Source organism: Lagopus muta, chromosome 15, assembly GCF_023343835.1.
Source record: "Lagopus muta isolate bLagMut1 chromosome 15, bLagMut1 primary, whole genome shotgun sequence".
NCBI lineage: Eukaryota > Metazoa > Chordata > Aves > Galliformes > Phasianidae > Lagopus > Lagopus muta.
Genome location: NC_064447.1, coordinates 10,576,525 through 10,590,136, shown reverse-complemented (window position 1 = coordinate 10,590,136; position 13,612 = coordinate 10,576,525). Strand labels below are relative to the sequence as shown.

The 13,612-nt window shown below is 53.1% G+C and overlaps 1 protein-coding gene across 9 annotated transcripts in view; it reads left to right on the top strand.

Annotated features, from left to right (window-relative positions):
• The window catches only part of LOC125700997 (myosin phosphatase Rho interacting protein), a 61,986-nt gene that overhangs the window by 42,236 nt on the left and 6,138 nt on the right, over positions 1-13,612 (top strand). For 4 of the 9 annotated variants that reach the window (XM_048962412.1, XM_048962411.1, XM_048962410.1 and 1 more), the window contains 9 exons: positions 2,570-6,436; positions 8,272-8,419; positions 8,958-9,075; positions 9,745-9,904; positions 10,203-10,322; positions 10,465-10,551; positions 11,115-11,277; positions 11,678-11,763; positions 12,875-12,936. In XM_048962412.1, the coding sequence (XP_048818369.1) occupies positions 2,570-6,436; positions 8,272-8,419; positions 8,958-9,075; positions 9,745-9,904; positions 10,203-10,322; positions 10,465-10,551; positions 11,115-11,277; positions 11,678-11,763; positions 12,875-12,907 (4,782 nt within the window). In that variant the 3' untranslated portion in view covers positions 12,908-12,936. Of the gene's footprint in view, positions 1-2,569; positions 6,437-8,271; positions 8,420-8,957; positions 9,076-9,744; positions 9,905-10,202; positions 10,323-10,464; positions 10,552-11,114; positions 11,278-11,677; positions 11,764-12,874; positions 12,941-13,612 lie in introns of all 9 variants that reach the window. The other 5 variants (XM_048962416.1, XM_048962415.1, XM_048962413.1 and 2 more) reach the window with 3 other exon arrangements.

Here is a 13,612-nt window from a genome sequence, read left to right as displayed (position 1 = left end):
CAGACATAAGGCTTTCTGAGCATCTCATGGCCCTGTGTTTCTCCTGGCCAGGGAATTTATGTGGTTGTTCCATGGCAAGCCCAGCAAATGCAGAGGCATCAGTCATCCTGGGCAGAGCATCAGGATGTCACACCTACAGCCTGGCTGCTGTATTGGAGCACTTTGGTGGTTTCTTCTCTTGCAAGATGCCTTTCCTCAGGAAAGCCTGGAAGGGTTTTGGAATTTTTGGCAGAAGAGGTGGGAGAATCTTTTGGGAAGCCTTTCCTCCCCACCTCCAGACATTGGCTTTTGCCACCTCCTCCTCTGAGAGCATTTATGTTCCAGAGAAGGCATGAAGCCTGCAGGGCACCCCTGCCTCTGCTGATTGGTGATTTGATCTGCTTGCTCCTGGTGAGCCAAAGTGATGCTGTGCTCCCGTGGCAGCAAACCTGACATCCTTGTTTGTTTCTCAAGGGAGAAATTTCCCCTGAGGAAACTGCAAAGTCAGAGAAGCCAGCCCAGGCGTCTTGCCTTTCTGACTGGTGATCTCCATGGAGGAATTATTAATGCATCTGTTCATTTTGGAGCCCCCAAGCCATAGTGCTTGCAGGGAGCAGTGCTGTTTTTACTTGGCAATGTTGGAAGAGAATCTTTGGGGACCAGAAGGAGAAGAGAATGACACAGAGCTAGCAAATAAGTCAGGGCTTGGGAGACAGCCCCATCCTGTTTTGAACAGCAGATTCAGCATCCATAGGGCTGTTTAGTGAGATGGGTCAGAAGCAAGGTTTGTCTGAGGTGCGTAGAGGAACTCCTGCAGGGGCACGTCTTGCAAAACTGAGTGCTGCATCCATCTGCTGTCGTGCTGCTGTGCTGAAGTTGACCCTAGGGCACGTAGGTACAGGGAGGGGAGGTCTGTAGGGGAGTTGACCCAACCTTTGCTGCACTAAGAAGTGTCCCCAGCTTTGACCTAGGAATTGGGCAGGGTATTTGGAAAGGTCACGGGGTCTCTTCCTTGGGATTTCCCTTTCATTGTGTGGGAGCAGTGGGGTTAAAACCCTGCTGTAGAAGGAAGTAACCCCACCAAACCCTACTGGGGGTGGAAAGACAGAAGCAGGTTATTATTTGAGCTTTTCTACAGCTCCAAACTGCAGGCAAACATCACAGCCTTTTTTTTTTGGATGCACTCTCTGAACTTGTCGCTCCCCCATACCTCCATCACCCCCAATTTCCAAGAGGTTCCTGTGCTGACCAGCTGGCTGCCAGCCCGTCCCTCCCGAGCCCCGTGGCAGCCCCACGTGGACACAAAGGATGCTGTTCCGTAAGGCAGCCGCTGAGATAAGCACCCCATGCATGTGCTGTGCACTGCAGCCTCTCTGCCCTCCTGTAACAACCCTTCTCTCACTCACAGCATCCTTGGGACATGGTGCCCAAGCGGGGGGGCATGGCAGGGGCTCAGACTGCCCTGTGGTTTCCCCAGCTCTGGTCCCAGTGGGTGAGAGGGGTCACATACTAACCTGTCCCTGGGCGGATGTTCTTGCATGGTTTTTTTGGTGTAAAGCATGAAATTTAACTTAACATAACTGAGTGTCACATCTGTGGGCTTTCCTTACCAGCAACCAGAGTACAGCAGGGCAGGCCAAATTCCTAGGCTTAACGCTGTGCTTTTCTTGCCTCTTCCTGTCTGTGTATTTTTTTTTTAAAGATACATAATTTCTGTCGCCTATTGCATGACTCTCTGTGAGTTTTCTCTTTGCATGCTGCGTTGCTTTGATTTGCATCTCACAAAGGTTGGTTTCTTTTGTTTGACATTCTCATCATACCTGCCCCCCCACCCTCCCTTCACTTGTTGGGCTTTTTATTTTGTCCTTTTTTTGTTCTTTGTTTGGTTTTGTTTTTTTACAGGTAGAGAACTTAGATCCTTCCTAGCCTTAAGCTCTAGCATAACAGCATCTCTCTAATGCACTGAGCAGCCAATAAGTCCTGTCTGGCAGCCCCTGAAATGACATCGCCACGCCGGCTGTCCTGTCTCGCTGCGTTCTGCTGGGAAGTGATGTCATTTGCTGCCACCTCACTTTCTGTCGTTGCTTTTGTTCGGTAGGACTGTGGTACCTGAACTGTGCACTTTTTGTTTCATAGCAAAACGAACCAACACACTAAAAGCAGTTCCTTTCTTCTCGGCCTGTCCCCATCCCTTCCTTCTCACCCGTCCAGTTTTTCTCTTGTCTGTCTGTCTCTGTTTTACTGCTGGTGTTTCTTTTTCATCGTTCTTTTTTGTTCTCTGTCTTTTGGTTCCGTTTGATTTTGGTTGTTCTCCTTTTAGCCTGTGACTGTACAGCTGTTTTGACGTTACGGTCCATGTTTTCTGTTACTGGAAAGCAGTTGTTACTCATTAAAAAAAAAAAAAAGAAAAAAGAAAAAAAAGTTAGACAAAATAAAATTGTGCCAGGAACAAATCATCCCAATTGGAGCTTGTGGGGTAGCAGCCAAATGCTGCGAGGAGCTTTTCCATGGCCTGCCTGGCCAGAGGTGTGACACTCAGAAGGGAGAGCCAAGAGTGTTACTAATCTAGTATTTAATCAATTTTTTTAAGACCGAGGTGGCCGCCTCGCCGTCAGGTGCCTGGCAGAGGCTCCACAAAGTCAACCAAGACCTCCAAAACGAGCTGGAAGCGCAATGCCAGCGTCAAGAGCTGATCAATCAGCAGATCCAGTCGCTGAAGCGCAGCTATGCCGAGGCTAAGGACGTCATCCGGCACCACGAAGCTGAGATTCAGAGCCTGCAGGCGAGGCTCAGCAACGCGGCAGCCGAGCTCTCCATCAAGGAGCAGACCCTGGCCAAGCTCAGGAGCGACCTGAGGAGCGAGAAGGAGAAGGCCAAGGAGCAGCTGGAGGAGTGGCAGCATGGCGAGGCCGCGCTCAGCTCCCAGCTGAAGGCCAGTGAGCAGAAGCTAAAGAATGCTGAGGCTCTGCTCCTGGAGAAGACCCAGGAGCTGCGGGACCTGGAAATGCAGCAGGCTCTGCAGAGGGACCACCAGAAGGAGGTGCAGCGGCTGCAGGACAGGATTGCCGAGCTGAGCAGGCAGCTGAATGCCAGCGAGCAGACGCGCATCCTCATGGAGGAGAAGCTGCAGAAGAATTACGAGGCTTTGCTGGAGAGCTGTGAGAGGGAAAAGCAGGTTTTAATACAGAGTCTGAAGGAGGTGGAAGATAAGGCCAACGAGTACGAGAATCAGCTGCAAAATAGCGAGCAGCAAATGGAAATTCTGCAGAAGGAAAAGCTGAGTGCAAAGTTTGAGGGCAGCGAGCTTGTCCACCAGCTGGAGGAGCAGCTGCTGCTGAAGGAGGCCAGCATCCAGAAACTGGGCGAGCACATCAAGGAGCTCGAGAGGGAAAGAGATCAGATAAAATGTCGGTTCCATGAGCTCATGAATCAAGTTGCTGAGTCAGATAATGAGGTTGCAAAGCTGCAAGCCAAGTTGAAAATGGAAGAGACCAACTACCACAATCTGGAGCAATCGTTTGAGGAGGTGTCAGATCAGTTCCAGGGTGTGCAGAAAGTGCTGAAAGAAAAAGAGGAGGAGCTGAGGCATGTTAAGGAAATGCACTTGAGAATTGTGGAGAAGAAAGATCAAGATCTCAGCGAGGCTTTGGTTAAAATGGTTGCTTTGGATAGCAGTTTAGAGGAGACTAAAGTAAGGCTAAAGGCCAAGGAGGAGGCTTTAAGGAAATTAACCAGCGTAGGTGCGGAGCCATGTGCTGAGGAGGCAGAAGATGTTGGCTGCCATCTGGAGGCTGACGAAAGTCACCCGTCTCAGCTGGGGCAGCCTCTGCCAACTCACGATGCCCTCCCGGTTCTGACCTATGCATTGAAGGAGGAGGAGGAGGTCCTTGAGACCAGCCAAAGGCAAGCAGAGGAGTTTGACTCCCCTTCGAAAGCTGCGGAGCTCCAGGACCAAGAGTTGGCTCAGAAGGCCTTAGCAAAGCCCGATGTAGGAATCATGGGGGCCAAGAGGCAGAGAATCCGTTTCTCGAGCATCCAGTGCCAAAAATATATCCACCCGGATGGATCGGAGAAGAACTGGACCAGCAGTACCTCTTCTGACACCAGCCAGGACAGGTCCTTGTCTGAGGAAAGCATGTCTTCGGAGCCAGCTCCTGGCTACCCATCATCAGCGGCAAGCGACTCCGAGACCTACCTCTCCATCATCCACTCTCTGGAAACCAAGCTGTATATTACAGAGGAAAAACTGAAAGATGTAACCATGAAGCTCGAGAGCCAACACGGCCACAACCAGGAGACTCTGATCGCCCTGCACCACCAGTGGGCCAGCACAGAGTCTCAGCTGCGGGAGCAGCTCCAGAGCAGCTTATCCCAAGTCAGCGCTCTTGTCTCGCAGCTGGAGAGCGAGAGGCAGGAGAAGCTCAAACTCATAGAAAATCATGTTAGCGAGCTGGGAGGTTTCCAGGTGAAAAACGATCAAGCGCTGGCTTGCTTAGAGAAGTGCAGGGAGCAGCTCAGATCTCTCCCCAAGTCAGATAAGGAGCAAGAGAGCGATTTGTTCCTCGTTAGTCTATCCAGCATGGAAACAACCTTATCGGGTGCAATCCAGGCCTTGGGAGGGGCACCGGCCCCACCGGAGTGTCAGCAGAGTGAGGGCCTCATGGCAGGGTCCCCTGCGTCCAGGGGGGGGGTGCTGGGTGAAGGGGAGCCCGTCTCTGAGGAGCAGCCAGCAGGGACTTTTGGTGCGGGCCAGTTGAGGTGGCTGTCTGAGAGAGTGGCCTTTGAGGCCTCTCTTATCAGCCAGATAGCAGAGTCTCTGAAAAATGCAGGCTCTGAGATATCACAGCTTCTCAGGGAGATCCAGGGGACGGCGGAGGTGGTTCTGATAGAGCCGGCAAGTGCTTCTCACACAGCAGCTGACTTGGCCGGTGTCCTATCTAAGAAGCTGCTGCTGGAAGGGGAGTTCTGGAGCCAGGTGGAGGAGCTGAGAGTGCACCTGAGCACCAGGCAGGGAGAAGCAGAGGGCCAAACAGAACCAGCAGGTTTGGGCTTTTCTCCGTGTTTTCTTAGTGCTGTAGCAGATGCTACGTTGATCAAAGCAGAACTTGGGTTTGTGGCGCAGAAGATGAGGGACTCTTTTCACCAGAGGTTAAAAATGGTCGAAGAAGACCTCCATAACACCAAAACAGCTCTCCAGCAGCACAAGTGCATGTTGGAGGAAATTCTCAAAGCTTACAGGACTCCTGATTTTGACAGAGTTGTGCATCAGATTTCTGAAGCGCTTGAAATTCAGAAAGATGCTTCAGAAAGAGCCCAGATCTCCTGGGACGGGAGCTGCCTCCAAATGGGACCGTGCCAGGAGGGGGCCAAGGTGCAGGAGGTTCGTGGCCTACCAGGTCATGGCAGTGGTGAAGCTCTTGTTTCCATTCAGGAAGATCTTGCCCAACAACTAAAAGACAAATCCAATGTTCTTAAGGAAATCTCTGTTGCCTTACTTTCTCTGCCTCCTGAGGAGGCCATGAGAGATTGCCAGAAGCTCTTCAAGATATCTCGGAGCCTTTCATATCACTCGTGCATGGGAGACCTGGAGCGCTACTCCTCTTTGTTAGTTCAGGATGCAATAGTTCAGGCTCAGGTTTGTTACGCTGCTTGCAAGGTCCGCCTGGAGTACGAGAGAGAGCTGAAGTCGTACAAAGAGTCCTTGCAGAGCATGGATGCACTGTGCCAGGAGCGTGTGAAGACCGTCTCCCTGCTCCGGGATGAGTACGAAGAGCTGCTGAGGAAGCAGCAGGGTGAGTACAGTGAGGTGATCGCCATGCTGGAGCGGGAGAACGCTGATCTCAAAGCCAAGGTCTCCCAGCTCGAAGGTCAGCGGAGGCTTTTAGAAGAGGAGGAGCACAAACACAGCAAAACTTTGAGTGAGTTGCAGGGCCGCTACGAGGAGGAGATTCGGAACGTGATTGAGCAGCTGAACAGGACAGAGGATGCTCTGAAGGCTGAGAGGACGGAGGGCCTCAACCAGCTGGACGCCATCGTCCGTGACAAGCAGGACATGGAGCGCTACCACCTGGAGCAGATGCAGATGCTGGAGGACAAGTTCCAGGCCAAGATCAAGGAGCTGCAGGCCATTCATGGCGAGGAGCTGCAAGCTCTGCAGGAGCACTACAGCCAGAACCTGCAGCGCCTGCAGCACGCCCTTGACGAATACCAGCAGCAGCACCCGGATGCGGTCCCTGCGGTGGGGCCGGGCGGTGGGGATGGCTGGGGGGCCGGGGAGCCGGGTGGCACCAGGCAGGGACCCACCGGGGACCTGGACTCCATGCACGGCCTGCGGGAACGCATCCAGGAGCTGGAGGCCCAGATGAACGTGATGAGGGATGAGCTGGAGAACAAGCACCTGGAGGGCAGCGCTTCCATGCTGAGGGAAAAGTACCAGAAAGACTTTGAGAACCTAAAGGTTTTACCGCGTTTCGTGCTTTATGGTAGCTCCCTCTGAGCGTACTGGGAGGGTGCATTCAGTCCTAGTGTTTGCCTGGCCTAGGGGCATCCCCTGTGCAGGGCATCACTTCTAAGCAAGCCCCAGAATGCTAAAAAAAGGCCTCTGTAGAGCATGGTGTTTTATCCATGCTTCCTTTCATCTGTGCTGGGGTATTCTAAATGCATTGCTGAGCAGGAGGGGGGAAAGGTACTGGAGGGAGGCTCAGCATCACGGCTGCTGGAGGTGTAGATGGAAGGAGGGTTTCAAAATAGCTCCATGCTATCAGGCTCTCCTTCAGTTTGAGCACTGTAGTGTTTCTCCTCGTGCCCGAGGCACACTGTTTGTTTGTGTCTTCCCTTCAGAAGCATTCCTGAACTCTGTCCTTCCCAGTCTGATCAAATCTCCAGTCTGTCTCTGCTGCCCTCAGAAACATGAGGTGAGGTGGAAACCTGTGCTCTCCTGCTGTACCTTCCCACAGAAGGATGCCAAGTTCTGTAGCAAAGCAATCTCCTCTACAGAGGGAGGTCACTGGTGGTGTGTGCCAGCAATTTGTAACATAACAAACAGTGCACAGTTACTGGAACCCCAGATTTAGGTGCAGAAAGCCCAGAGTGCCTTCCTTTGGATTGGTCCAGCACTCGGGGTTGGTTGTGGAACCAGTCTTGTAGAGATGGTTCTTCTGAGCCAGATGGAGGATGTAGTGTCAGTAACACTAGGTACTGGTTTGTACGTGTTCTCATGTGCTGGATTTGTAGCAATGCATTTACAATACGTGAATTACGGAGTCTCCCACCCTGTGGAGGAGCACCCAACCTTTTCCTCCAGTGTTAAAGGAGTAATGAAGAATCTTGCAAGCCAAGTCCAGACAGCTTCTGGCACTGAGCTGTGAGTTTCAGAAAAGAGAGCTGAAGTGAAAAAGGAAAAACTCCTCCAGACTAAAACATAAAGGGGTGGAAAAAGGCACTCAGCTGAAAGCTGAGGAGGGGAGTGACACAGGTTACGTAGAACTACATAACAGAGTGGTGGTGCATAGAATGTTCATTAGTGTAGGTCAGTAGTTATGTTTTTGTCACTTGGGGAGTGAATTTGTTCCCCCTTAAATCACCCATGGAGTCCCAGTGGCTCCCAGGGGGCAGTTCTACTGTCTTCAGAAATGAAAGAGAAGCCCATGTGGGGCTGGAACCCTCCCTCTTCCCCCCCCCCCCCCCCCCCCCCCAGGTCTGACGTCTGCCCTGGGGAGTTCAGGGCCAGCAGTGTGGGTTTCTGCTGCCCCACTGCCATCATAGTGCCTGGGGTGTTATATTTGCCTCCTACAAGGCCATGAGCAGGATCTGGGCAGGAAATCCACGTGGGATTTGAGCATTCACAGCAGGCTATTCCCAAATCCCCTGAGTGCTGCTCCCTATTTCCTGGCCTAAACTCAATCCTAGTCATTGAATTAGGAAATTATTTCCCATGCCACATTTCAAATGATGCTCACTTGTGAATTAAGGTCCATTGCTGTTATGAGCCATCTGCCTTCCACCCAAAGGTGACCACATATGGAAGCATGGATTGCAGAGGAGAGCAGAAGGGGTGCAGCAATCTTTTTTGCTGTTTCAACATGTTTGCGTTCCCTGAATGCTTCTGACCCCAGGCCTATCCCTGCCCTTCCACTGTCAGGGGTTGAGGACAAACCCTGACCTTCTGAGCTCCATCCTCAGCTGGCTGCTGTGTGGATGGGGAGGGAGAAGACCCCAGGATGGCAGCCAGGCGCCCTCCACCCACTGTCATGCTGCTCCCAGTTCAACTCCATCCCCTCATCCCTCTTGCAGGCAACATGTGAGAGGGGCTTTGCAGCCATGGAGGAGACACACCAGAAGAAGATCGAGGACCTGCAGCGGCAGCACCAGCGGGAGCTGGAGAAGCTGCGGGAGGAGAAGGACCGCCTGCTGGCAGAGGAAACAGCTGCCACCATTTCAGGTATGGGGACAGCCGTGTGCTGATGGGGAAGGGTGTTTGCTCCAGGGTGGTGGAGCAGCACAAGGGTGGGACGAAGGCTGGACAGTGATCAGAGGGAGACAAGGAAGCGCTGGTGTTTTGGATGGAGTTCCATCTTCTGGTTCTTCTCTGGGCTTGGTATGCATCTCACTGCCTGTAACAGCGTGTGATCGCTTTTCTGTTCCATCTCAGAAAGGCATTAACCATTGCTGCTCCCACAACAAATTCCTTGTTTGGTGCTATTGGGAGTTTTAAAGCACTCAGGCTCAGCGTCTCTGCATTAGGAGTCCTGCAATTCAGGAAACAATGTGTGAATTGGTCAATTTCTTGGACTTCACTGAACGGTGGAATTTGCAGAGCCCTTTGCCACACTGGGATGAAGGGACTGCAGAACAGTGGGGTGGCTGGCTGGGCTGACTCTGTTTATTGTTCCTGTAAGAAAACAAACCAAAGAGGCCCTCTCCAACTGTGCTCTTTGGGCATTGCAATGCCAGGCATTAACGCTGTGCCACCCCTGCAGCCATTGAAGCCATGAAGAACGCGCACCGGGAGGAGCTGGAGCGAGAGCTGGAGAAGTCGCAGCGCTCACAGATCAGCAGCGTTAACGCCGACATCGAGGCCCTCCGGAGGCAGTATCTGTAAGGCTGGCTGGGGTGGCTGTCTTTCATGGTGGGGTCAGGCATCTGGGAGGCCCCTGGCTCCTCTGTGATTTTGGCAATGAGTTGGAGTCAAATTGGCCTTCACAGGGGCTTCTTCCCTCAGTCCCAGCTGCAACCATAGGTTCCTGGGTGCACCCACGTGCACCATAGGTTCATGTGTGCAAATGGTTGCCTTTAATTTGGGGGTTTCAGGGGCTCAGTGTCTCCACACGACCCAGTGGCAGCAGCTTTATGGTCACCAAATGTGCAGAGGTGATGCTGCTTTTCTTGCTGCTGTTACATGAGGACAGCTGGGCCACATCTGACCAGGCAGGGCCAAAGTACTGAAGCCAACCAGAATGGTCAAGTAGCTTTGTGAACCCTGATGCATCTAGGTTAGGTGTGTGTGGGTGTGCAGGCTTGATAGATCTCAGCCCCAGTTTTGTAAACTTGCCCACCATTTAACCTCCAGGAAGAAGACCTCCTCTGAGTTGGTGGCCAGGTACCAGTGTGCCAGGGAGGGAAGGGTTGGCTTGCTCTGCACTCCAGGTTTTTCCCGAAGGGAGCACACAGATCCCTGTCCTCAGTCCTTAGGTTGTGCTGGACGGCGGTGGGGTGCTAGAGGAAGAGCAGGAACACGTGTGCAAATGGTCGACGTCTCTTTGGCAGGGAGGAGCTGCAGTCGGTGCAGCGGGAGCTGGAGGTGCTGTCAGAGCAGTATTCACAGAAGTGCTTGGAGAACGCCCACCTGGCGCAGGCGCTGGAGGCTGAGAGGCAGGCCCTCCGCCAGTGCCAGCGGGAGAACCAGGAGCTCAATGCCCACAACCAGGTGAGGGCAGGGGGAGCCGGGAGGGTGGGGATCGGCATGGTTTGGTTGGACGTGGTGATATTAGAGGCTTTCTCTAGTGTTAATGATTCTATGGTTCCATGTCATCATGGCATCATGTCATTGCTGCCCCAAGCTGGCTTCCTTGTGTCCAGTTGGGGTGAAGATGTGAGGTTTGTGATAAAAGATGCCTGTGAATGGCTCCATAAGGCAACAGAGAAGGCCCTAAGTGGGGCCAAGGAGATGTCACCATCTCTCTGCTGAGCCCTGGCTCATCCTGCAACATCTCCCCCTCTTCCAGGAGCTGAATAACCGCCTGGCTGCGGAGATCACGCGGTTGCGGACCTTGCTGACCGGGGAGGGTGGAGGAGAGGCTGCTGGGTCGCCTCTCACCCAGGGCAAAGATGCCTACGAGCTGGAGGTGAGCACCTTGCGTTGGGTTACAGCGGGGCTTGGGGTCCCAGTTTCCCCATTTTGTACCAGGCAGTTTGGTTTTGTTGTCTGTGAAGGTCTTGGTGTTGTGGTGTGTGCAGGGTGCTATCATGCTGCTTCTGTCCTTCCAGGTCCTGCTGAGGGTCAAAGAGTCAGAAATCCAGTACCTGAAGCAGGAGATCAGCTCTCTCAAAGACGAGCTGCAGACGGCACTGAGGGTAATGTCGGCTGCAGGACTGCTTCTGCATATCCTAAGGGCTGTGCTTGTCTCCCCTGTGTGTGCTTAGATTCCAGCTTGCTTCCCCCCGGATTTAAAACAGCATTTCATTTTTGCCCTTAATTAAACTGAATACCTGTGTTGGTGTTGTCAACAAAGCCTCCCACAACTGTCAGCCCAGGACTTTTCCTTTCTTCCTTCTTGTGGGAAAACATTTCCCTCGAGTGTTTTTCCCCTGTGCCTGTCATATCAGAGATCTGAAATGGCAAAAATAATCAGCGTTAGAGACCTCCCAACATTGGATCTGGTCCACTTTGGACCAGATGCTGGACTCTGAGCTTTCTGTGCATCTGGAGTCCCACGTATCTGCTTGGTGCAGCTCTGAGCACGTGGCTGGCATCGCTGCCCGAGGCTCTGAAGTGCAGAGCAGGGGACAGAGCTCCTCGCTGGGTGAGCAGGGCTCTGCTCCTCCTCTGGCTGCTGGTGCTGAGCTGCTCCTCATGCATTCCCCTCAGTTCTGGCTGTCTGTCTTACGCTCTCGGGTTGTTTTTGTTCCCTTGCCAGGATAAGAAATACGCCAGCGACAAGTACAAAGACATCTACACAGAGCTGAGCATTGTGAAGGCCAAGGCAGACTGTGATATCAGCAGGTTGAAAGAGCAGCTGAAAGCAGCCACAGAAGCTCAGGGAGAGAAATCCCCTGTGAACACCACTGTATCGGGATATGGTCAGTGCTCTTCCAGCCGCTCTGAGCCATCTTTGGGTTCCTGGTTTAGCGCGTGCATCCTGGTGTCTGAACCCTTGTGCAGGACTTGGTCTGAGCACAGGGCTTTGCGTGGTGCTTTTTTTGCCATTTCACGTTGGATCCCACCTCTGCTCCTTGTGGAAACCTCACTGGGGCAGCAAGAAGTGGGCAGCCCAAGCACCCCCTCTCCCCCACCCCCAGCTGTTCATCCTTCCAGCCTCAGGAGAGGAAGCTAGTGGATCTGAAAACCCTTCTGCCACCTCCCACCAGGAGAGCCTTGTGCTGAGAGCCTCCTGCCCAGGCCTGGCTTGTTGGGATGCAGAGAAGCCCCCGTTCCTTGTAGGGGACACTGCACTAATGCTGTCGTTTTGCTTCTCCCCAGATATTATGAAATCAAAAAGCAACCCTGATTTCTTGAAGAAAGACAGATCCAGTGTTAGCCGGCAACTAAGGAATATCAGGTCAAAGGTGAGCTCACAGCTCTTCCCCTGCAATGCAGGTGGCCAGCGTCTCTCTCCGGTGGGGATTTAAGATGAGAAGAAATGGGAAGGAGAAGAAAATGGAGAATTTCCCAGTCACCAGTGCTAACCTGGATGGCAGCTGGGAGAGCACTGAGCTGGTGGATGGGATGTGGTTTGCAGAGCCCACTGCCCTGGAGTGCCCTGATATGTAGGGGTGGAGCTGCTCCTCGCCTGAAACAAAGACAAAGTTCACCTGTTCTTTGATCTTTCACAGGTGGACTGTCCCAGAATTTGCTCCCCATTGTCAGTTGAAGTTTAGGTGGTAGAAAAGCACACAGCATTCCGGGTTTTGCAGGGTTCATCACTGTAAGATTGTGGGTCTTTATGTGGAACAGTGATGTCTGGAAGCTGGGCATATTTAACACACGCTTTCCTTGTGTGTTAACACAGCACAGATGGCCCTGTGTTTTTCTGGCCCTTCTGTATTGCTGTTGGTCCCAGATGCCAATAATTCTGCCTGGTGCTCCTGCTTGGCATGCTGGCTGCCAGCATTGCACGCTGCCTGGTGCTGTGGGACCACAGAGATACGAAGGGCACACAGAGCTGCTCACAAAGCATCCTCACACGTGGGTCAGTCAGCAGGACGATCGACATGGGCACATTGCTTTGCCTCTCCTCCCCCAGGCAGCAGGGGTCTGATGCTGATGTTGGAAGTGGTTGGGACTTGGGGCAGAGTGAGAAGCCAGCAAGCAGAGGCTTCTAGCTTGGGAAGCAGCTGGCATGCAGCTCTGCAAGCAGCAGGTGTCAGCGTGGGGTGTCTGTGCTGCCTCAAGTCAGCAGGGAGCAGCTCGGGGTGCACCCAAACCTGCAAGCTTGCTGTCCCAAGTCCAAGGGTTGGTTCCCCATCACCACTTCAGCTCAGAGTACTTATCTTGCTGTGCTCCCATGTGCTGTTGGTAGGACCCCCGGGGAAGGAGGGCTGTGCCAGGGCACTCTGCCTGCTCGCATTGCTGCGTGGGGGGGGAGGGGGGAGGCGGCTGGGCTGCGCGGACGCCAATGCCTGTAGGATTTATGAGCTTTTTGTTTTGTTTTCTTTATTTTGCTTTCTCCTCCAACAGTCCGTTATTGAGCAGGTCTCATGGGATAACTGAAATGAACCCGAGTCCAGGTTCCCTGCCACGTAGGTAATCACACCGGCACCCACCGAGCGGCACAGCTGCCCACTGGAGCGGCCCTCGTTGCATGCACTGCTCACACCTCCATGGCAAATGAGAGCCCTTCTCTTAATGACCCGTTGGTTCATCTGTGGTGAATGATAGTATGGGAGGAGAGGAGGAGCATTTTCTCTGCTCTTCCTGGGGAATATGGCTTTCTCACCTTTCTTTTCCTCCCACCCTCCCCAACACAGCAAACAGCACAGAGTGGATTTGGACGCAGTGGGGCACATTTTCCTGTTGGCTTTGTTGGGAGTGTGGGATGCTGAGTGTGCATGCTTGAGTTGACTGCGCATGCCTCAGACTAAACTTCAACACCACGGGGGTCCCATGGGAGAACCTTTTTGCTGTTAGCCAGGTGGAGGAGTGGATCAGTGCTGCCTGTAGATGCATCTCCCACTGAGGTCTGTAGTATGCAGTAGTGCTCCTGGGCTCAGCTGCAGAGGGGATTTTCAGGCTGCCCCCAGTTTTCTCTGTAGCTGCTGCTGTAGGTTATTTGGGTGTTTCCTTGTCCAGTGACCTTGTGCTGCTCCCCAGTGTCCACCCACTGTTCATCACCACTTGGCACCACACATCCTACAGGATTCCAGGACCATCTAGCAGAATGGTAGGAAACGAGCATGATCCTAATGGCACAGACAC